General features: G+C 45.4%; 1 protein-coding gene across 1 annotated transcript in view; it reads right to left on the bottom strand.

Moving 5' to 3' along the window:
• Positions 1–25,136, bottom strand: part of LOC139259450 (caspase-8-like) — an 87,193-nt gene that overhangs the window by 20,996 nt on the left and 41,061 nt on the right. The window contains exons 5-9 of the mRNA XM_070874920.1: positions 20,692–20,846; positions 18,963–19,026; positions 13,618–13,680; positions 10,245–10,345; positions 3,810–3,924 (exon numbers count right to left, since the gene is read on the bottom strand). Coding sequence (XP_070731021.1) covers positions 3,810–3,924; positions 10,245–10,345; positions 13,618–13,680; positions 18,963–19,026; positions 20,692–20,846 — 498 coding nt within the window. The remainder of the gene's footprint in view (positions 1–3,809; positions 3,925–10,244; positions 10,346–13,617; positions 13,681–18,962; positions 19,027–20,691; positions 20,847–25,136) is intronic.

Raw genomic sequence — 25,136 nt, 5'->3', positions numbered from 1 at the left:
ATGGTTCCCTTTCCTTTTTAATTATATACTGAATTATATTATGGTTGCTATTTCCTAGTTGTTACCCTACCGTTACGATACCTACCTGCCCTACTTCATTTCCTAGAACTATACCCTGCACTGCCTCTTGTTGGGCTAAAAACATTAATCTAAATTATAAGGGATTCTGAAAGAATAGATAGGGAGAAACTGTTTCCACTGGAAGGATGGTTAGCAACCAAAGTACACAGATTTAAGATAACTGGCAAAAAAACGAGGGGTAGATGAGGAGACATGTTTTTACAAGGCAATTTGTTTTGATCTGAATGCCATGCCTGAAGCAGATTCAATAGCAACTTTCAAAAGGGAATTAGATAAATACTTAAAAAGGAAAAGTTTGCAGGGCTATGGAGAACAAGCAGGGGAGGGGGACTAATTGGCTAGCTCTTTCAAAGAGCTGGCACATGTATGATGGGCTGAATGGCCACCTTCTGTGCTGTATGATTGTAGAAAGTAGTCCTGAACACACCGTAGAAACCCTCTACTTCTTTGCCACTTACATTACTCTATTGTGGGATAATTGAAGTCAATGATTATTATGCCCCTGATGTTCCTGCATTTTATCTAATTATTTATATATCTCGTCATCTATTTCTTTTGCACTTTTTTTTTTTTTACAGTTTACAATATACTCCCAGAAGTTCTCCTCCCATCCCTTAACACTAACCAGATTTAGCTTTTGCACCATATCATCCCTATGCTCTAGTGCTGCAATGGAATGTTTGAATAACATTGCTCCTTTCTTCTTTTCCTACTCTATTCCTCTTGAATATTTTGTAACTGGGAACGTTAAGCACCCAGTCCTACTCCAGCCTAAACCTTATCTCCATTAATGCTGTTACCTTATACCCCATAACAATTTGTCCATCTAGCTATGAATACATTGTGCATTTACAAACATACAACTCAAAGCTCCCTCTGACAATTTTACTAATTTTACTTCTTTTGCTCTGTTTTGCTCTTTTCTCTTTCCTGTATGCCTTGTCTCATTTGCTCTGCTTTCTGCTTCCTCATCTTTTGCTTCCCTTCCTTGCCTTTTAAACCCTCTCCCACAGCACTTGTTACACTCCCAATGAGGACTTTGATCTAAACCTTGTTCAGGTGAAGTTCGTCCACCCTGTACAAACCACTCTTGCTCTAGAACTGGTTCCAATGGTCATATACCCTCCTATGTTTGAATAGATTGTCAGTCGAGTGCGATGTGCTTATAGTAGCTGCAGTTATGTTCAGTGGTTTGCTTGTGGAAATTTGGCGACAGCATTGCTACAGCCACATTATGGCCCCAAGTTTCCACATGATTTGCTCCTGATTTTTAGGAGCAACTGGTGGAGAACGGAGTATCTTAGAAATCGCAATTCTCCACATTTAAGTTTTCTGCAGTTCTAGTCAGTCAGAACAGTTTCACTTTTGAACAGAATTTTTTTTTCAAAAGGGAGCGTGTCCGGCCACTGACGCCTGATTTGAAAGTTTCCACATGAAAACGTACTCCAAACTAACTTAGAATGGAGCAAGTGAAGATTTTTGTAGGCCTGAAAAAACCTTGTCTACACATTAAAAAATCAGGCGCAGGTTACAAATTAGGCGTCCGGATCGAGGTGGGGGGGTGGGGGGGGGGGCGGGGGGGGGAAGTCATTACATTCTACAATAAATCCTTAGTTATACTTATACAAATATTATACAAATAATTCCAACCTGAATAAAAATTTATAAGCAAAGAAAAGATTAAATAAACCATGTTCCTACCTGTGTGAAAGTGCTTCAGGCAGGGAGAAGGCTGCAGGAAGCCTCACAAGTTGAGGCAGCCGTTCCCGACGGCAGGGGAGGGAGAGGCAGTGAGGGCCCGACCGACGGCAGCAGCCGTTCCCGACGGCAGGGGAGGGGGAGGCAGTAAGGGCCCGACCGACGGCAGCAGCCGTTCCCGACGGCAGGGGAGGGGGAGGCAGTAAGGGCCCGACCGACGGCAGCAGCCGTTCCCGACGGCAGGGGAGGGGGAGGCAGTAAGGGCCCGACCGACGGCAGCAGCCGTTCCTGACCGCAGGGGAGGGGGAGGCAGTAAGGGCCCGGCCGACGGCAGCAGCCGTTCCCGACGGCAGAGGGGGAGGGGAAGGCAGTAAGGGCCCAACGGCAGGGGGGGGGGAGGCAGTGAGAAGGCTGCAGGAAGCCTCAGAAGTTGAGGCAGTCATTCCCGACGGCGGGGGGAGGGTGGGGAGGCCCCACTGCCGTCGGTCGGGCCCGTCGGGAAACGGCTGCCTCAACTTCTGAGGCTTCCTGCAGCCTTCTCACTGCTGCAAGAAGCCTCAGTGCTGATCATGGAAGGGCAATGTGGTTTTATTAAAAATTTTTTTTAAATTGAACAGCTACAAAGAACTACAAAAATGGCCGAGTGCCAATGTTTCCTTCACACTGCGCGTGCGCGAACGCTCCAACGCACACGCGCAGGGTTGCCGGCACGAAAAAAACTCATTTAAATGGTACCCGCCCCCTCCTACTTACAAAATCGGCGCAAGTGGTAGGCTCCGCCCCCTGGCGCCGCACCAAGCTGACATCGAGCTGCAAAGCGCTCGAGAATAGCGCGTTTTTTTTCAGGCGCCGTTTTCGCCACGAAAAACGGGCGCCCAGCTCGGAAGGGCGCCTGTTTTGCCGTGTGTGGAAACTTGGGGCCAAAAAGAGGACCACCTTTATGCACTTAAGAAGTCTTGTCAGAATGAGCCTGGCAGGTTGGAATACGGCTAGGGAAGTGGAGGATAATTAAAAAAGTTTTTTTTGTTATATTAGGAGAAGAAAAATAAAGGATGGATTGAGGCCACTGAGAGTGGGATCAGGAGAGGGCAGGACAGCTGATGCTACACACACTGCAAAAGTGCTAAATACGTTTATTGTCTCCATTTTAACTAAGGAGGAGATATGCAATGTATCTGATCTGGAAAGGAAATGAGAGGATGTTGCAGAGGGAAGTTGTGACATGATGTACAATTCCTGCCAGCAAGTTGCCAAACAGCTGTGCAAACTTAAGCTAAATAAACCTTAGGGACCGGATAAGTTGTATCCAAGGATCCTTAAGGAAATAAGGGAGTAAATTGCAGGAATTCTATAGACTAGAGATGATACTCCAATTGAAAATAAAAGGTAGCAAAATCGTGACCGAGGAAACTACAGAGCAGTGAGTTTGGTGTTCACTGTAGTGAAGTTCTAGAAAACCTTAATAAATATAACATCATGGAGCATCTGGATAGCTAATATGGATTCATGAGGGGATAACTTGTTGATCTAACATACTGGTTTTCTTTGAGAGTTTGATAAAGGAGCAGTGGACGTGGTGTACTTGGATTTCATTAAGCCCTTTGATACAGGTCCTCTAGAAAGGCTGATACTGAAAATAATGAAAGCTGAAAGCAGTGGAAATATTCTACAGGAGATACATAATGAGTTGACCAACAGAACCCAGAGGGTGATGGTACAGGGATTGTCAACAGTCTGGGAGAATGTTACCAGTGGGCTCCCACAGGGGGCTGTTTTGGAACCTCTTTTGTTTAATATATTCATCCAGAACAAAATTAATTGTCACTTAGAAATATATGGTTAATAAATAACAGCTGGCATGGATTTATTAATGGCAAATCATGTTTGACTAACTTGATTGAGTTTTTTGATGAATTAACAGAGAGGGTTGATGAGGATAGCGTGGTTGATGTGTATAAGGATTTTCAAAAGGCGGTTGATAAAAGTACAACATGTTACTTGTTAGCAAAATTGAAGCCTTTTAATTTTACCTGCATCACAATCCGTCCCATTTCTTTCTTTGAGCTTTGTCCCAGGAAATGATTTGTTGTTGAATATTAAACAGTATCCAAGCGGTGAACTGTCCATTTTATATGCTCCAATAAGCTGTTAAAATAGTTAATTCAACATGAAATAAAAATCCAGACAAGGAGAGAGATTTTATGAACAGGATATTTAAGAAGTGAGTTTCCGCATTTTGAAACCTGGCCTTTCTCTTCCTGAACTTGGGCTCACATCCAGGTCCAACTGCTGAGACGCCTACTTCCTGTCTCTGATGCCCAAAGGAATCCTACTTCAACTGAGTTTGGGTAGCGCAAATCTGACTCGACCAGCACTAACTGGCAGTACATTGGCAACCTCACTGAAAGATACCACAAGGGCAGCTGGTGTGAGAAATCAAAATATTGCAATCTTGTAGTCGTGCTTTCTAAGGCTGGGGTTGAGGTACATTATTTAGATTGCCAATTGGTGCAGAATGTAGGGAAATGCAGCAGTCAATTTGAACAGAGTTAGATCCCACAAACACCAGTAAGATAATGACCAGATGATCTGGTCCCATCAAAAACTCCAGGATGATCCGGGCTGGGAATTCAACATCCAAGGGTATTCAACATTCAGGAAGGATAGAATAAAAGGAAAAGGAGGTGGGGTAGCATTTCTGGTTAAAGAGGAGATTAGTGCAATAGTTAGGAAGGACATTAGCTTGGATGCTGTGGAATCTATATGGGTAGAGCTGCAGAACACCAAAGGGCAAAAAACGTTAGTGGGAGTTGTGTACAGACCTCCAAACAGTAGTAGTGATGTTGGGGAGGGCATCAAACAGGAAATTAGGGGTGCATGCAATAAAGGTGCAGCAGTTATCATGGGTGATTTTAATACGCATATAGATTGGGCTAACCAAACTGGAAGCAATACGGTGGAGGAGGATTTCCTGGAGTGCATAAGGGATGGTTTTCTAAACCAATATGTCGAGGAACCAACTAGGGGAGGGGGAGGCCATCTTAGACTGGGTGTTGTGTAATGAGAGAGGATTAATTCGCAATCACGTTGTGCAAGACCCCTTGGGGAAGAGTGACCATAATATGGTGGAATTCTACATTAGGATGGAGAATGAAACAGTTAATGCAGAGACCATGGTCCAGAACTTAAAGAAGGGCAACTTTGAAGGTATGAGGCGTGTATTGCCTAGGATAGATTGGCGAATGATACTTAAGGGGTTGACTGTGCATGGGCAATGGCAGACATTTAGAGACCGCATGGATGAATTACAACAATTGTACATCCCTGTCTGGCGTAAAAATAAAAAAGGGAAGGTGGCTCAACCGTGGCTATCGAGGGAAATCAGGGATAGTATTAAAGCCAAGGAAGTGGCATACAAATTGGCCAGAAATAGCAGCGAACCTGGGGACTGGGATAAATTTAGAACTCAGCTGAGGAGGACAAAGGGTTTGATTAGGACAGGGAAAATAGAGTACGAGAGGAAGCTTGCAGGGAACATTAAGACGGACTGCAAAAGCTTCTATAGATATGTAAAGAGAAAAAGGTTAGTAAAGACAAACATAGGTCCCCTGCAATCAGAATCAGGGGAAGTCATAACGGGGAACAAAGAAATGGCAGACCAATTGAACAAGTACTTTGGTTCGGTATTCACTGAGGACACAAACAACCTTCCGGATATAAAAGGGGTCAGAGGGTCTCAAAAGAAGGAGGAACTGAGGGAATTCCTTATTAGTCGGGAAATTGTGTTGGGGAAATTGATGGGATTGAAGGCCGATAAATCCCCAGGGCCTGATGGACTGCATCCCAGGGTACTTAAAGAGGTGGCCTTGGAAATAGCGGATGCATTGACAGTCATTTTCCAACATTCCATAGACTCTGGATCAGTTCCTATGGAGTGGAGGGTAGCCAATGCATTCCCACTTTTTAAAAAAAGGAGGGAGAGAGAAAACAGGGAATTATAGATCGGTCAGCCTAACATCGGTAGTGGGTAAAATGATGGAATCAGTTATTAAGGTTGTCATAGGAGCGCATTTGGAAAGAGGTGACATGATAGGTCCAAGTCAGCATGGATTTGTGAAAGGGAAATCATGCTTGACAAATCTTCTGGAATTTTTTGAGGATGTTTCCAGTAGAGTGGACAAGGGAGAACCAGTTGATGTGGTGTATTTGGATTTTCAGAAGGCTTTCGACAAGGTCCCACACAGGAGATTAATGTGCAAAATTAAAGCACATGGGTTTGGGGATAGTGTGCTGACGTGGATTGAGAACTGGTTGGCAGACAGGAAGCAAAGAGTAGCAGTAAATGGGTACTTTTCAGAATGGCAGGCAGTGACTAGTGGGGTACCGCAAGGTTCTGTGCTGGGGCCCCAGCTGTTTACATTGTACATTAATGATTTAGACGAGGGAATTAAATGTAGTATCTCCAAATTTGCGGATGACACTAAGTTGGGTGGCAGTGTGAGCTGCGAAGAGGATGCTATGAGGCTGCAGAGTGACTTGGATAGGTTAGGTGAGTGGGTAAATGCATGGCATATGAAGTATAATGTGGATAAATGTGAGGTTATCCACTTTGGTGGTAAAAACAGAGAGACAGACTATTATCTGAATGGTGACAGATTAGGAAAAGGGGAGATGCAACGAAACCTGGGTGTCATGGTACATCAGTCATTGAAGGTTGGCATGCAGGTACAGCAGACGGTTAAGAAAGCAAATGGCATGTTGGCCTTCATAACGAGGGGATTTGAGTACAGGTGCAGGGAGGTGTTACTACAGTTGTACAGGGCCTTGGTGAGGCCACACCTGGAGTATTGTGTACAGTTTTGGTCTCCTAACTTGAGGAAGGACATTCTTGCTATTGAGGGAGTGCAGCGAAGGTTCACCAGACTGATTCCCGGGATGGCGGGACTGACATATCAAGAAAGACTGGATCAACTGGGCTTGTATTCACTGGAGTTCAGAAGAATGAGAGGGGATCTCATAGAAACATTTAAAATTCTGACGGGTTGAGACAGGTTAGATGCAGGAAGAATGTTCCCAATGTTGGGGAAGTCCAGAACCAGGGGTCACAGTCTAAGGATAAGGGGTAAGCCATTTAGGACCGAGATGAGGAGAAACTTCTTCACCCAGAGAGTGGTGAACCTGTGGAATTCTCTACTACAGAAAGTTGTTGAGGCCAATTCACTAAATATATTCAAAAAGGAGTTAGATGTAGTCCTTATTACTAGGGGGATCAAGGGGTATGGTGAGAAAGCAGGAATGGGGTACTGAAGTTGCATGTTCAGCCATGAACTCATTGAATGGCGGTGCAGGCTCGAAGGGCCGAATGGCCTACTCCTGCACCTATTTTCTATGTCTATGTTTCTAGCTAAGTACAGCATGGGTTAGATACAGAGTAAAGCTCCCTCTACGCTGACCCATCAAACACTCCCAGGGCAGGTACAGCACAGATTAGCTTCAGAATAAAGCTCCCTCAACAGTGTCGCATGAAACACTCCTAAGGCAGGTTCTGCAGGGTTTAGGTACAAAGTAAAGCTCCCTCTATGATGCTTACTTATCCCAGCATTGTCCTACACATTCTCTACTAAAATTTCTGACTCCCCTTCAATCGGAGAAACATCACTGTTAATTGATTCTTTTGTTCCAAACTGTTGAGGTGAATTCTGATGAGAAGGTTCTTTGTATAAAAGTAGATACTGGAAAAGCTGTCTTGGATGACACTCCCAAGAGAGCACTCGGCCATACAGAGAAGGAAATTCCCAGATTTAATCTCTCGTCTGTGCTAAGAAAAGTTGCATTTATTTAGCATCTTTCACAAGTTGAGGCAGGACAAGGTGCTGAACAAGTTGATAAGGCTGGTAAAAAAAATCCTGGGATCTTGGGTTTTATAGCAGCATAGGGGCCGAAATTGCTTCTTTCTATAAGAGCCGTGACTGCCTCAAAGAGGGGGCCATAGGTCGGTAAGGACTCACCACTCGGTCGGCGCAGGGAGGGGTCAACCATTTTGAAAATTGCCCTCCATTATTTTTGGAGCGGTATACAGGACCGCCCCAGCCATCTTCCTGCCTCGTCCGGCACGCGCCGACATCTTTACCGACCGGCGGCGACCCACTTTCTGCCCTGTGAGGGAAATTGCCCCGTGGGAGCGGATCTGCCGCCGCTCGGTGCCTCTGACAGCTTTCCCTGGCGGGAAGCTTCTTGTGGCTGGGCGGCGCGTCCACCTTTATTTTAATTGTCAGCCGACTCTGAAGTCGGCCTGAAAGTGGCAGCCACAGGTTCGGCCGGGCTGCCAACTGGCAACCCAGCACTCCCTCTTGGGTACCAGGCTGCTGGCCCAGCCGAGACCCTCCCTGATGGCCCAGTGGGTGCCACTAAAGTGGCTGCAGAGCTCGCAGCGGCCCTCCCCTTTAACTGAAGTTGAGGGACGTTGTGACGCGGAAGCGCGCGCTGATGACTCAGAGTTACGGCCGACCCAACAGAACGACACTGCTGCCCCGCTCCCGATCCCACATCCGTCCTGCTGCAAACAAAATAAAGAGCTGAATTTCGCTGGATTCTCCGCCCCATTCTTTGGGGTGGAGAAAATAGTTGGAAAACGGTAAGGACACTCCGTTTGGGGCGGAGGGAGATTTTGGCTCCATAGAGTACAAAAGCATGGACGTTATGATGAACCTTTAGCTAGGGCCTAGCAGTGTTTTATCGAGTAATGTGTTCAATTCTGGGTACCACACTTTAGGAAAGTCATGAAGGCTTTGGAACGGGTGCATCGTACCAGGGATGAGTTATGTTGAGAGAATGGAGAAGCTGGGGCTGTTCTGCTTAGAGTAGATAAAGCTAAGAGAGATTTTGTAGAGGTGTTCAAAATTATAAGGGGTTTTGATAGAGTAGAGAGAAACTGTTTCCAGTGACAGAAGGGCCGGGAACCAGAGGGCACAGGTAATTGGCAAAAGATCCAGAGGAAAGATGAGGCTACATTTTTTTTCGCAACAATTTGTTATGATCTGGAATGCACTGCCTGAAAGGGCAGTGAAAGCAGATTCAATAGCAACTTTCAAAAGGGAATTGGATAAGTACCTGAAAAGGAAAATATTGCAGGGTTATGGGGAAAGAGCACGGGAGTGGGACTAATTAGAGAATTCTTTCAGATAACCAGCACAGACACGATGGGCCGAACGGCCTCCTTCTGTGCTCTATGATTTTATGATTCTAATTTCAAAGCCCTCCACGGCAAATGAATTACTTTTGAAGTGTAATCACTGTTGTAATGTAGGAAATGCAGTAGCCAATTGACGCTCGGCAGGATCCCGCAAACAGCAGTGAGATAAATAACTGGATAATCTTTTTTAGTGTTGTTGGTTGAGGGATAAATATTGACCAGGACACTGGGGAGAACTCCCCTACTCTTCTTCACATAGTACCATGGGATCTTTTGCATCCACCTGAAAGAGCAGATGGCGACGTCGGTTTAACGTCTCATCCAAAACTTGAGCCAAGGCATCAGAGGGAGACTCCCACTTGTCGATCCGTACTCCCGCAAGCTATAATGCATAGAAATTATCGGACAGTATGCACAGAATTTTCAATAGGCACTCGTAGCAGGCGAGGACCTGGGAAATCTACCCTAATCAGTTTCCACATAAGTATGGTTTCTGTTGCAGGATTCGGAGTGCACAGTCTCCCTGTAGGGATACATCCCACTTGTCTAAGCCTAAATAACTTTGGGGTACATCTCCAGATGTACGTAGGAGTGCTGCTGGAGTTCAACTGCCAGAACGTTTGCAGCGTGGCAGCTAGTAAGCTTTCTGCTGCTTGTCCAGAGAGTGTCACCGTATCTGTTAGAATGTTGGCTTGCTGAGTTATCCACAGCTAAATGGAATGAATCCCAATCCTCAGTAGCGGCTGTACCCTTCCCAGTTCGCAAGGAAAACAGACTGACCATCAACCCTACCCTGGCCCAATGCAGCCCTTGGTATTGAATTGCCAAGTCTGCCATGCAGGGTTGCCTTGGTTCCAATCTTTCTTGAGACCAATTTACTCCAAAGAGACCTTGCTCATGGGACCACATACAGCAATAAATCATTTTAAGTTGCTCATGGCACTGTTCTGATACACCATTGTTGCTTTAATATCCTGTTCTGAAGGCATGGACTCGTGCTGGGTAGGGTTCCAGGGATGCCAGCCTCCCTCCAATACCTCACCCAACCAGAGGCACTGAGGTCAATGTATTAGCCTGGTCTGAAATTGACTAACTCAGCATAAACCACTGATCAAACTATGACCTGGCTGGTGAAATAGTCAGGATGGTGGGTAGTCAGGGACTGGGGTGCAGGCCGAGAGGAGTTTTACAACACTTTCTTAAAATATACAGGAGCGGCTTTGAGAGAGCTCAGAGTACCGACTTTCATGCTGTTCACTTGGGTCTCACCAACCTGGACATTCAGCTGATTTGTCTCTGAGTTTGAACTTGTTTGTGCTGGGAGACTTGGAGGAGGGCCAGCCACTGCGTCCAATGAGAAAGCTGTCGAGGTCTCTAGTGAGTTGGAGAGAGAGCAAAACAGTATTCATGATGCTGCAAGATGTGAGGTTTCACCAATACCCAACCTCATAGCAGTTTTCAAATAGTATGTAGAGCGAGGAGAGGAGTTTTAGAAACACTTGCTCTGTACATGAGCAGCCCTCCACTCGTGCACATTGCAAGAAAGCTTAAGTTAATTTGCAGTTAATTAATGGAAAGAGAAACAGAAGCTCATTGACCTGAAACGTTTCTGTTTTTATTTCAGATTCCAGCATCTGCAGTATTTTGCTTTTGCAGGTCTGTTTTTAATGCAGCAAATTAAAGTAAGCTTTTTGGACTTGTATGGATGGCCACACACACAGCAGTATTTTGAAAAGCAAATGAGTTAATTTTGAATATTACACTATTGCCTCTGTCTATAGTCACCCTAAAAGTATAACAGGGATTGTCCATCTAAGAGGGCACACCACGACCACCACCCTCCCAAATAGTTATATGGGTGCTAAAGTAGTTGAGATTAGTTCATAATACACTATGAACTAGTTTGTTATAAAATAACTTTATATTTTAAGAAAAAGGATTGAACCCAAAGGTTCAGCAATGTTACTGCTAGGCAGTGGAACCCTTTCCATTTCAGACACCCAGTGCCAGCATCAAATACTCCCAGGGAAGGTACAGCACAGATTAGATACAGAGTAAAGCTCTCTCTACACTGTCCCGTCAAACACTCCGAGGACAGGTACAGGACTTTAGATACAGAGTAAAGCTCCCTCTATACTGCTCCAGAATGTACCTCAATACCACCCTCAGAAGAGTGCTCCCAACTACACTAGAGTGACAATTTTCCATTTCAAGACCAACCATCCTGTGGCCGCTGAGTCCAGATTAATGCAATTTTGGGCACTGAGCCAATGTGCATGAGAAATTGCATTGATACAGCCCAAACGCATTGCACGTTGGACACTTAGAGCCAGCAAAGCAAGTCTGGGCTGCATTTGAACCATTTGGAGCAAAGGCCAGTGGCTAACTCACTGCACACCCTAGTCCTCTGCACACGTCAGCATTCAGTGGAAATGTAGAGACAACAGCACTTCTGGTTTGTACAATGATAATTGGTTATCTTCATTGTGGTAATGATTCTCAGTAGATTCAAAGCAAGTTTGTTCTACTCATGAAACATAGCATGTAACAACAATATACATAACAATGTCTGTGAGCTCACCCTGTGCCATCTTGTGTGGGTTTTTTTAATAAAACATAACGTTCACACAGCCAGGAAGAGAAAACCAGTCAGACAATCTCAATACCGTGTATCACCCACATCACTGGAATCAGGAGGAGCCCGGACACACGTACTTCGGATGGTATTAGTGAGTCAGCTGCTGATCATGGTCGACCTCTTGCTCCTCTTTAGAACATGGCTATTACGATGTGAAATTAGAGGGCTGCTGAACTGCTTTGTGATTTGAACCTCACAGAGTGACTGATGAAACACAGATCTTCAGAAGCATGAACTGGTGAGAAAGTATCTCCCTCCCCCTCTCCCAACCAGATCTCCTTCAAACATGTGTGCATCGTGAGCAATTCCCACAAAACAAGCATTAATGTAAATAAACTTATTGCCGGGGAGTCGCATACCATCTGACTACTGAAGGAGCAGTAACTGTTTCTGTCCATTAATGGGAGATGCGAGGTGAGTACAGTCAATGGTGCCTTGTATCTGGAGGAATCCCACACAACCTCAACACCGGGTCTGCTCTCCAGCTGGTGTTGCATTGCTACTGAATTTGATGCATGGTGACACATGGTGCAAGCAGCACTTGAAACCTCAGTGATGCAGCAGTGGATCCAATTCACTTGACACACTGGTGTCTGGAAACACCAGCTGTTTGGTGTGGTGCTCACTTTCATTTCAACTGAGAGTGGTATATGAATGTTTAGCTACAAGTCTGTTGATGGGGAATTCTCCTCACCTACAGTCCTTCACTGAGGTCCAGACAGATGACTGTTGGTAGTACTCATGTTGCATTGCGAGTCCAGAAAGACAGTCACCCAGGTCATTGCCTTTTCTTCTGGCTGCTCTCCCAGACTAATATCTAACATATCTAAAATAAATGTCTTAACTTCAGCACTGAAATAGCAGTGATTGGAAAGTCTCGGACCTCCTTCAGACAAATTCTCCTGCTCTGCCACCACTGGAACTCTGCCCGCCCCTCTAACCAGGTTTAAATAAGAGGAGTTAATGTAGTGTGGGGTTGAAGTAACTCTGAGTTAATTAGAACTTGAGCTGTTAACAAGGAAAACAAAGTCTGTGTACTGGAAACATTTACTTCCAGAAGCCACCCACTTAATAAATGCTCAATTACAAAATGCCTACCCTTAATTCCCAACTAATTCGTCCGCTCGCTCAAATCCACAGAAGAAATTAAGCCCTTGGAAAGCCCATTGATGAGGAGCATAACTTGGTTCAAGAGAGCACCAGATGAATTTCTGGAAAGAAAGAGAGATTGTTGGATATGTTGGGTAGATGGAGTTGATCTATGAAACAGGAACAGGCTGTTGGGCCGAATAGCTATTTGCTGTTACTAAAAATTCTTATCCTAACGAAATAGAATGGGAGTATTAAGTGATTAGACAGAAACAAGAAAATAAGTCTTGGTAAGTATACAGTTAATGTGATTCTACCAATTATGTGGTGCGTAATATAGTGCCCATGAATGTAGAAACTGTCAGCACCAACCAAAACAAAATCAGGTGGTGAAACGTGACTTAGAAAGGGCCCAAATATTTGAGTTTTCTTTTGAGGGTGTGCATTTTCTCAGATGAACCCCAGCCCCATATTTTGTCCCTAGGCAACACTCCTTGTACAGCTGAGAGCATAGTTGATCTGACCCTCCACAGATTTCTCTGATCCAGCCTCGGAGTGGCATTTGCAGAGGGATGGGAGCAGATTTTTGCCCTTTCCAAAACCAGTGGAGGGGAGGGTGGGAGGCACAACTCCAGGCAGCCCTCATATGCTTGCACGCAGCATTTGTTTTTTTTTACATGAGGAAAGAATGCAATATTTTTGCAGTTACAAAAATCATCAGACAAGCCACCCTCAAAACCAGGGTGTCTGCTTCAAAGTTGGATACGTGATCATACTATGGGCAGGTTGCACCGGTATCTCTCCTCCATAGGAGTCTGTGGCCTGGTGAGATCTGAGCAAAGAAGAAAATAGAGGAGGGAAGGGAAACAGCGCAAAACATGCCTTGAAAAATCGAGCTAGATTTTCTACTTGTTATTACCTGGTGCAGATTCCATATTTATTGCTTCCATAGCTCTGTGCAGATTGGACACAGCATTTGAATCTGAAAAATAGCATTAGCAATAAAAGATAAATCAGCATTTTTTTTTCATTCATTCACTGGATGTGGGAGTCACCAGCAAGGCCAGCATTTATTGCCAACCCTAAGTTGTCTTTGAGAAGGTGGTGGTGAGCCGCCATCTTGAATCGCTATAGTCCTTGTGGTGAAGGTAGGTACTATCACAATGTGTTAGGAAGGAGGGAGAGAGAAAACAGGGAATTATAGACCGGTCAGCCTGACATCGGTAGTGGGTAAAATGATGGAATCAATTATTAAGGATGTCATAGCAGTGCATTTGGAAAGAGGTGACATGATAGGTCCAAGTCAGCATGGATTTGTGAAAGGGAAATCATGCTTGACAAATCTTCTGGAATTTTTTGAGGATGTTTCCAGTAGAGTGGATAAGGGAGAACCAGTTGATGTGGTATATTTGGACTTTTAGAAGGCGTTCGACAAGGTCCCACACAAGAGATTGATGTGCAAAGTTAGAGCACATGGGATTGGGGGTAGTGTACTGACATGGATTGAGAACTGGTTGTCAGACAGGAAGCAAAGAGTAGGAGTAAATGGGTACTTTTCAGAATGGCAGGCAGTGACTAGTGGGGTACCGCAAGGTTCTGTGCTGGGGCCCCAGCTGTTTACACTGTACATTAATGATTTAGATGAGGGGATTAAATGTAGTATCTCCAAATTTGCGGATGACACTAAGTTGGGTGGCAGTGTGAGCTGCGAGGAGGATGCTGTGAGGCTGCAGAGCGACTTGGATAGGTTAGGTGAGTGGGCAAATGCATGGCAGATGAAGTATAATGTGGATAAATGTGAGGTTATCCACTTTGGTGGTAAAAACAGAGAGACAGACTATTATCTGAATGGTGACAGATTAGGAAAAGGGGAGGTGCAAAGAGACCTGGGTGTCATGGTACATCAGTCATTGAAGGTTGGCATGCAGTTGCAGCAGGCGGTTAAGAAAGCAAATGGCATGTTGGCCTTCATAGCAAGGGGATTTGAGTACAGGGGCAGGGAGGTATTGCTACAGTTGTACAGGGCATTGGTGAGGCCACACCTGGAGTATTGTGTACAGTTTTGGTCTCCTAACCTGAGGAAAGACATTCTTGCTATTGAGGGAGTGCAGCGAAGGTTCACCAGACTGATTCCCGGGATGGCGGGACTGACCTATCAAGAAAGACTGGATCAACTGGGCTTGTATTCACTGGAGTTCAGAAGAATGAGAGGGGACCTCATAGAAACATATAAAATTCTGACGGGGTTAGACAGGTTAGATGCAGGAAGAATGTTCCCAATGTTGGGGAAGTCCAGAACCAGAGGTCACAGTCTAAGGATAAGGGGTAAGCCATTTAGGACCGAGATGCGAAGGAACTTCTTCACCCAGAGAGTGGTGAACCTGTGGAATTCTCTACCACAGAAAGTTGTTGAGGCCAATTCACTAAATATATTCAAAAAGGAGTTAGATGAGGTCCTTACTACTAGGGGGATCAAGGGGTATGGCGAGAAAGCAGGAATGGGGTACTGAAGTTGAATGTTCAGCCATGAACTCATTGAATGGCGGTGCAGGCTAGAAGGGCCGAATGGCCTACTCCTGCACCTATTTTCTATGTTTCTATGTTTCTATGTTTCTATGAGTCCCAGGGTTTTGACCAAGCAACGATGTACGAACGGCGATATATTTCCAAGTCAGGATGGTGTGTGACTTGGAGGGGAGCTTGCAGGTGATGGTGTTCCCATGCGCCTGCTGCCCTTGTCCTTCTAGGTGACGGAGGTGGCGGGTTTGAAAGCTGTTGTCGAAGAAACCTTGGCGAGTTGCTGCACTGCATCTTGTAGATGGTAGACACTGCAGCCATGGTGAAGGGCGTGAATGTTTAAGGTGGTCTGCCAGGTCATGAGTTTGATCAGTGGTCTGTGCTGAGTTAGTCAATTTCAGTCAGGGCTGATACATTGACCGCAGTGCCTCTGGGCGAGGGAGGATGAGGAATGGTGGTTGGGTGAGGTATTGGAGGGAGGCTGGTATCCCTGGAAGAAGAATAAAAGACTTGCATTTCTATAATGCATTTTATGACCACCGGATGTCTCAAAACGCTTTACAGCCAATGAAGTACTTTTTGAAGTGTAGTCACTGTTGTAATGTGGAAAACGCGATAGCCAATTTGCACTCAGCAAGCTCCCACAAACAGCAATGGGATAATGAGCAGATCATCAGTTTTTTTGTTATGTTGATTGAGGGTTAAATATTGGGTGGGACACTGGGGATAGCACCCCTTGCTCTTCTTCAAATAGTGTCATGGGATCTTTTACGTCTACTTGAGAGCACAGACGGGACCTCAGTTTAACTTCTCATCCAAAAGACAGCACCTCCAACAGTGCAGCACTCCCTCAGCACTGCACTGGAGTGTCAGCTTAGATTTTTCGATATGGAACTATAAGTCTCAAGTTTGGCAGTGATGTCCACTGAACCTACTTCTTCAAGTGCAAACGAAATGTCGGGATTTCCCCAATCTCCTGTTGTAAGATTGGCAGAACTGCTGGAGAAACTGGGCAAACGTCCACTAACCATCTTCTTCAGAGTTTCCACCAATCATACCTCAGAGGTTCAGCAGGAAAGCGGTAGAGTCCATTTGGAAAGTCCAGGCGCAAATCTCGACTTGAAGAGGCCCTGCTTTGATTTTCTTGCAGTTATAGTATTGGATTGAAATGTTGTGGAAGTGATGATTGTTTAAGGTTTGGTGAACAGCAAACTTCCATTTGGAGTTTTGTCCCCTATTAGACAGAAGTGGTTTCAAACCCCGACACATCCGATAACCTCAATTTTAGTTGTTTCAAAAAAAAAACTGGATAAATATTTGGTTCGGAATGGGTCTGAGGTTATGGAGTGGAATGGAGCAAGAGTTCGTGCCTTCAGGAGAGCATATTAAAACAAAAATAGTGCAACAGAACAGTGCCTTGAGTATTGAACAAAGAAAGACTGCAGGAGGTATAAGTAGTGTTAGTTTAGAGTAAAGGTCTCCACTTGACCATCTTTTGGTTAATAAATGAATCATTCAGTCTGGCACTGACCCATGTAGCCCAGAAGATTCCTGGTTCAATGTTGATCTGGCTGGCCTCAGCAGTTGGGGCACTACAATGGACCCCATTGCTTTGGGAAAGGGGAAAAAAATAAGCCAGCATCCGTATTCCTGATTACGATGCCGGACCTCTGCAGGCACTGTAAGTGCAAGTGAGGGCATGATCGGGCTCAGTCACAGTGCCCCTCAAGGCCAAACCGCCTGTTGATGCTCACTTCCAAAATTCCTGTGATTCTAGAACAGTCCCAGCGGATTGAAAGGTAGCAAATGTAACACCGCTATTCAAGAAAGAGAGAGAGAAAACAGGCCAGTTAGCCTGAAATCAGTTGTCGGGAAAATACTGGAATCTATTGTTAAGGAAGTGGTATCAGGGCACTTAGAAAATCGTAACATGATTAGGCAGAGTCAAAGTGGTTTTACGAAAGGGAAATCGTATTTGATAAATTTATTAGTGTTTTTTGAGGACGTAACAAGCAGGGTAGATAAAGGGGAACCAGTGGATGTAGTATATTTGGATTTTCAAAAGGCATTCGATAAGGTGCCACATAAAAGGTTATTACACAAGATAAGGGCTCATGGGATTGGAGTGAATGGATTTGCAAGGATAGAGGATTGGTTAATGGACATAAAACAGAGAGTAGGGATAAACGAGTCTTTGAGGTTGGTAGTGGGGTGATGCAAGGATCAGTGCTGGGGCCTCAGCTATTTATCATCTCGATTAATGACCTAGATGAAGGGACTGAGTGTAATCCAAATTTGCTGATGATACAAAGCTAGGTGGAACAGTAAGCTGTGAGGAGAACACAAAGAGTCTGCAAAGGGATATAGATAGACTAAGCGAGTGGGTAGTAAGGTGGCAGATGAGGTATAAGGTAGGGAGATGTGAGGTTATTGACTTTGGTAGGAAGAATAGTAAAACAGAATATTTTTCAAATGGTGAAACTTTTAAATATTGGTGTTCAGAGAGATTTGGGTGTCCTTCTACAAGAAACACAGAAAGCTAGCATGCAGGTACAGCAAGGAAGGCAAATGGCATATTGTCCTTTATTGCAAGGGGGTTGGAGTATAAGAGACAACACCTGGAGCACTGTGCACAGTTTTGGTCTCCTTATCTAAGGAAGAAAGAAAGACTTGAATTTCTATAGCGCCTTTCACGACCACTGGATGCCTCAAAGCGTTTTACAGCCAATGAAGTACTTTTGGAGTGTTGTCTCTGTTGTAATGTAGGAAACCTGGCAGCCAACTTGTGCACAGCAAGCTCCCACAAACAGCAAAGTGATAATTACTAGATAATCTATTTTTTTGTTATGTTGATTGAGGGTTAAATATTGACCAGATCACCAGGGATAACTCCCGTTCTTCGAAAAAGTGCCATGGGATCTTTTACGTCCAACTGAGAGGACAGACGGGGCCTCGGTTCAACGTCTCATCCGAAAGACGCAGTATAGCACCCCCTCACGACTGCACTGGAGTGTCAGCCTAGATTTTTGTGCTCAAGTTCCTGGAGTGGAACGAATGTTCACGAGATTGATTCCTGGGATGAGAGGGCTGTCTTATGATGAGAGATTGTGTATAATGGGCCGACACTCTGTGGAGTTTAGAAGAATGCGAGGTGATCTCATTGAAACATACAAGATTCTGAAGGGGATTGACAGGATAGATGCTGAGAGGTTGTTTCCTATGGCTGGAGTGCCTAGAACTTGGGGGCACATTCTCAGGATAAGGGGTAAGCCATTTAAGACAGAGATGAGGAGGAATTTCTTCACTCAGCGGGTTGAGAGTCTTAGGAATTCTCTGCCCCAGAGGGCTGTGGATGCCAAGTCTCTGAATATATTCAAGGCTGAGCTAGATAGATTTTTGATCTAGGGGAATCAAGGGTATGGAGATCGGGCGGGAAAGTGGAGTTGAGGCCAATGATCAGCCATGATCTTATTGAATGGCAGAGCAGGCTCGAGGGCCCGTATGGCCTACTCCTGCTCCTATTTCTTATGTTCTTATGTTCTCGTTCCACCTCCATAACCTCATCAACCTCTGCCTGTGCTGCTGCTGAAACTCTCATCCATGGCTTTGGCACCTGCAGATTGGTCATTTGAGCAAGGTAGCAGAGTATAACTGATACTGATAGATCTGCACCCCTGTAAAAGTCAGTACCTACAGGATAGAAAGGAAAAGAAAATTACCGCGGAAAAGAAACCCATTTCCACTCACTCTGCTCTGTACTTGAACTTCCTGCTCCCTGGAGACGTGGCTTTTCTACTGTTAGGTCATCTACCTGTGAGATACAAGAACAATTTAATTATATATGTTTGTGTTATCAAGTTTTTGGCTGTTTTCTCCTTCTCTCTTGAAGGCCCAGTTCCCACTTTCGCGCCTGAGCCCAGATGGTGAATGTTGGCAGCCTCTTTGATCGTGGAGGTAGCACCCATGATATGCAGTTACTTGATTGTGACTGCCTGCCTCGCTTCCTTGGCTACGTCCGTAACCGGGTGTCCCCAGAGAGGGAGCACGTGGTGTCTTCCAGTACGCTGGAGGCCTCCAGTGACTGGTGGGCATCGAGGGTCTGGGCTGCATAGTCTATACCAGGAGCAACATTATGCTTCAATTTTGTTTTACTTAGTTTATTGTTTGTACCCCTTCAAAAATGAGGCACTTTTGTTAATTTAATTTCAACTGATGAAAGTAATCCTATTTGGAATTTTAAAGGTGTTAATTGAGTTTAGTACCTCACTATAATAGAAATTGTGGGAATGAGCCCTCAACTTAACTCAAAATATGTGCACTCCATCTTAGATTTAGGCGATTGGTCATCTACTGTAAATTTTGGTTTACTTTTGAATATTTTCAGCTCCATAGCAGCAGGCAATTGCTTTTTAAATTAAGAAGCCAGGGTGAAGGGTCAGGGCTCACAGTGCAGAATACAACCAAAACTGAAAGAGGAAAAGTGTGAGATAAAACAACTAAGTAAAAATGAAGTGAAATAATTAGTTTGAGTAGCAAGTAGTGTGCGTCAGTGTGAGTCTTGATTTCAACATAATGGCAATGCAGAACAGCTGAAAAGTTAGCATGTACAATAATTTGGAGCTTAAGAGCAACAAGAGATGTATTCACGCCAGTAGTGAGAGTGAGATGCACAGAAACAGGCAAACAAGCTGCTCGGTAACATTTATCTTCTGCCCACTGAGAGTGCAGGTTGGTGAGTCACTCACCCCCGTATGACGGAAGTGGAATTCATGCAGGAGGACTTGGGGGGGCAAGGCAATAATAGTCTGTGCGCCCTTTGTGCTGGAATATTGTCCTGACCACACTCTTCAGGTAACCAGACTCTTGAAACACACCCAACTGAGGAGAGTTTGTTACAGGCAGCACTCATTCGCACCACATGATGCCTGATCCAAAATAGACTGGGGTGGGGCAAGGCTGTCACATGCTCTGACTACACATGGATGAACTGAGGGTTGATCCAGCACGTGCAGAGCAGCGCATTTGTATGTACATGATTGGTTTTGCGTTTGGCACTGCTTTTTATTTTAAATCCAGCACTTGAAAATCAAAGTTTTCCTATCCAATTTTCATTTCTCAGAATGACTGCATGGCCATCTCCAAAATTGTACTGTCCAATTCAAACTAGAGAAGTGGTCACGGGCCTGATCTCTACCAGAGGTACACAATATCCACAGCAGATTAGTGCAATAGTGTCAATCAGTGCTGGTCTTAACTAGGATCTGGGACTACTTGTGGCCCTTCTGCCTGACACCTGTAGCCCACAGAATATCTGCAGCCCAATGGGTCTCTCTTCAGAACCTGACAACACAGAGAAAGTGTGTAAGAGAAAGCAAGATAGTGGACTTCAATAAAAAGTTAGTGAGTGAAAAGACAATGCCATAGCAAGACTTGCTATATATGCACTGGTATCTGATGGGTGAAGAATTCTTAATACTCCTGCAGTGGATGGTGCTTGCTGAAGTTCTCGGTGACTCTCGATTCCTACTGAAGCTGACTTGGCATCGACCTGAGCACAGCAGCTGACTTCAGGGAACATCTCTTGGATTGGTGGTTCGAGTTGCCTCCTGCTTTCTTGTTGTGGAAGTGTAACTTAAAGTTAAAAAAAAGCAGTAAGAGTTTCATTAGTGGATTAGTCTCACTTAAAAAAGAGATTAAATAAAAGCTGTCTGCATAGTGCATGGCACAGTAAATCACTGTTAAGCAAATGGTTTTATTTTACTGAGTGACAAGCCTCTTGGAATGATTGTGAATTTCCTACCACAGTGCTTCCCCTACCCCCACTCCAGGCTGTCACCGGCTGCTGGAGGGAGTCAGAGCATGCAGCCAGGTCCTCTTCCCTTCCGATGGGTGGAAGACATCTCCCCAGGAGATCAAAACACGTTGCACGTTGCCCAGGAGGGCACAAGCGGGGATGTGATCAGGAGGACCTGGGTGCAGTTGCCCAAACCTTTCAACGATCTCAGTAGATCACAAAACGTTAGTATAAAGCTACACTCAACCTCAACCTGCTGTGCCACTCATCACATCCCCATCACTCTGCCTTCCCTAACCTACTCCTGCACATCCTTACTCACACTAACATACCTTGCACCTCCTACATCCCCCTCTATCTACATTATCACCACCCCATCTCACTAGCCACCCCTCACACTCACCCTAATCCTAGTCCAATCATACCAACTAACAACACACAAGGATAGGCACTTGGGTGTTTTATCCAATGTTTATGTACCTTTATTTTCAATTATCAACACTTTCCAGTCTTGGATAGATGTGTGCACCTTTGGAAGGGGCTTCGTGAGTTGCAGTGAATGGCAAGACATAACAGTACACCCTGCAATGGTGATGAGTGTGAAAGGAATGTATTGTCGGGATGGTTATTGTAGGGATGTTTCACGGCGTTGGTGTGGGGTGGTGCCAACCCTGCACATCATGTGGCAGCCAGGATGTACAGGGTTAAGTGAAATAAATCTGGCCATGATGAGGCCATCCCTGGCCTCCTGGGCAGCAATGTGCTTGGGTGCTGATGGCTTGATCCTGTGCAGCATCAGGTGATTGCAAAGAAGGTTAGTGTTGTTGGTGCTGCTGGTGTTGGGGCTCATCGTGGTCCAATTCTGAGGTCCAAGGTGAGACAGTATAAACAGCATCCATGCTGATGGAATAGATGGCAGGTGAAGTAGAGATGACAGAAGCGATCTGTCAATGGTAGGAGAGGTAATGAGGTGAGACTGGATGGAGACTTTGATGGGAACACTTGCAGCCTCCTGATTCTGTTCTGGAAATGTAGTGAGGAACAGCAGGTGGGAGCTTTTACTGTACATTTGAAGCGGTCAATTAGCTGGAGTAATAGCCACTGAACTCCTGCCTCAGGTTGACCAACGGGTCACTGTGGTTCCCGTGGCCATGAAGTTAAAGTTACAAAGAAAGGTCAAAAAAACCTGTCAAATAGATTATAATTAGTTTAATTGGGTCACCACTGCTGCCTGTTGGGTCTGCTCAATGCTGACAGACCAGACATTGGGAAAGGCACCTGGCAGGGGTTGATAGTGGGTTTCCGAACCGCTGTCAAAAAAATACATTTTCCCACCCGACCCGCCATCGATCCCACCCGCTGACACCCCGGATAATTCCATCCGGAATTTTTTCATGCCTCAAGTCTGAGCAATAGCTCCCACCATTTACCTTTGATGGGTCCACTCTTAATCCTTCTTTATCTTTTTTTATTTAATTGGTTTCACGATCTCCTTTGATCTCAAGAACTCCAACTTCTCCATTACTAAAGATGCCTCCTTTCATTTGTTTCTGCTAAAACTTATTTTCCCCCAACAACTATTAACTGTCTATAAAGCACAAGTCCATCAGTCTTGAACACAGCTCCCATATCGAGGGAGGGTCATCTGGCAGAACTCACACTCCTTGTCTTTTGATGGGCAACACCTTTCAACATTTTTGTCTGTATTTTTTAAACTGCTACTCTAGTACTACATCCTCATTAAATCAAGATTCATCACACTATTCTTCTCTAATTCGTTCTTTCCCAGGACCTCAAGACTACTTAACCTCTTATAGTCTTCCCATCCTCTTACAATTGAAAGACTTTTAAAACCCTAACTTTCCACTACTTACTGATTGTCTCATCTTCTCTTCAACTCTTTTCAGCTTGGTGGTGTTCTGTCCTATAGGCCTTGGTCCACTGCCTTGGTTGCTCTATAATGTTGCCAACTCTGGTTGGAGGCATTCCTGTTTGATCACATGAGATCTGATCACATGACCCCTAACCAAGTGATGCCTGACCACATGACATCTGATTATGTGGCATTCGATCACATGACATTTGTTCACATGACTTCTACAAATTCTATTGCCATTGTTGGATCGAAAGGTTGGGTCCTCTGTAGCGGAGTAGTTTTGCTTGTAGTTTTGCACCAGGAGCTGCTGTGCAACAAGTTTCAAGAACCCGTGAATAAGTGAAGATGAAGGGAATACCGAGTGGGGATTCAGGGGAATCCTGAGGGTGGCGATCAGAGGGAACCCGAGGATGGGGAAAGAGGGAGACCAGAGGGTGGTGATCAGGGGGAACCCAAGGGTGGTGATCAGAGGGAAACCCGAGGGTGATGATCAGAGGGAAACCCGAGGGTGGTGATCAGAGGGAAACCCGAGAGTGGGGATCAGGGGGAAACCCGAGAGTGGGGATCAGGGGGAAACCCGAGGGTGGGGATCAGGGGGAAACCCGAGAGTGGGGATCAGGGGGAAACCCGAGGGTGGGGATCAGGGGGAAAACCCGAGGGTGGGGATCAGGGGGAAACCCGAGGGTGGTGATCAGGGGGAAACCCGAGGGTGGGGATCAGGGGGAAACCCGAGGGTGGGGATCAGAGGGAAACCCGAGAGTGGGGATCAGGGGGAAACCCGAGAGTGGGGATCAGGGGGAAACCCGAGGGTGGGGATCAGGGGGAAACCCGAGGGTGGGGATCAGGGGGAAACACGAGGGTGGGGATCAGGGGGAAACACGAGGGTGGGGATCAGAGGGAAACCCGAGGGTGGGGATCAGAGGGAAACCCGAGGGTGGTGATCAGAGGGAAACCCGAGGGTGGGGATCAGAGAGAAACCCGAGGGTGGGGATCAGAGGGAAACCCGAGGGTGGGGATCAGAGGGAAACCAGAGGGTGGGGATCAGAGGGAAACCCGAGGAACTTTCCCCCCCACCCCCCATTTCTGAGACCCCTCCCTATATTTCAGAGTCCCCCAATTGCGGAGAATCTCAGATGTCTACTCCAGCCAATATAGAGCTATCCAGCCTAATCCCACTTTCGAGCTCTTGGTCCATAGCCCTGTAGATTATGGCACTTTAAGTGCACATCTAAGCACTTTTTAAATGTGATGAGGGTTTTTGCCTCTACCATCCTTTCAGGCAGTGAGTTCCAGACCCCCACAACCCTCTGGTGAAGAAATTTCCCCTCGTTTTTCCTCTAAACCTATCCAATCTTTCCTCATAGCTAAAATTCTCCACTCCCGGCAACATCCTCATAAATCTCCTCTGTGCCCTCTCTACTGCAACCACATCTTTTCTGTAATATGGTGACCAGAACTGCATGCAGTACTCTAGCTGTGGCCTAACTAGTGTTTTATACAGTTCAAGCATAACCTCCCTGCTCTTGTACTCTATGCCTCGGCTAATAAAGGCAAGTATTCGATATGCCTTCTTAACTACATTATCTACCTGCCCTGCTACCTTCAGGGATCTGTGGACATGCACTCCGAAGTCCCTTTGCTGCTCTACACTTCAGTGTCCGACCATTTAATGTGTATTCCCTTGCCTTGTTAGCTCTCCCCAAATGCATTACCTCACACTTCTCTTGAATTCCATTTGCCACTGTTCTGCCCACCTGACCAGTTCATTGCTATCTTCCTGCAGTCTACAGCTTTCTTCTTCATGATCAGCCACACAGCCAATTTTAGTATCATCTGCAAACCTCTTAATCATACCTCTTACATTCAAGTCTAAATCATTGATATATACCACAAAAAGTAAGGGACCTAGTACTGAGCCCTGCACAACCCCACTGGAAACAGCCTTCCAGTTACAAAAACAGCCATCAACCATTACCCTTTACTTCCTGCCTCTGAGCCAATTTTGGATCCAACTTGTCACTTTGCCTTGGATCCCATGGGCTTTTACTTTCATGACCAGTCTGCCATGTGGGGCCTTATCAAAAGCCTTGCTAAAAATACAAATACACTACATCAAACACTCTAACCTCATCTACCCTCCTCAAAAAATTCAATTAAGTTAGTCAGACATGACTAACTTAATAAATCCATGCTGACCCGCTTCCTCTAATTGGGCTGGGAAATGCGCTGGGCAGGCTTAACAAGCCCCATC

The sequence above is a fragment of the Pristiophorus japonicus genome, chromosome 3 (assembly GCF_044704955.1).
Source record: "Pristiophorus japonicus isolate sPriJap1 chromosome 3, sPriJap1.hap1, whole genome shotgun sequence".
Taxonomy (NCBI): Eukaryota; Metazoa; Chordata; class Chondrichthyes; family Pristiophoridae; genus Pristiophorus; species Pristiophorus japonicus.
The sequence above is the reverse complement of the archived record's forward strand: the minus strand, read 5'-3'. Positions and strand labels throughout refer to the sequence as shown.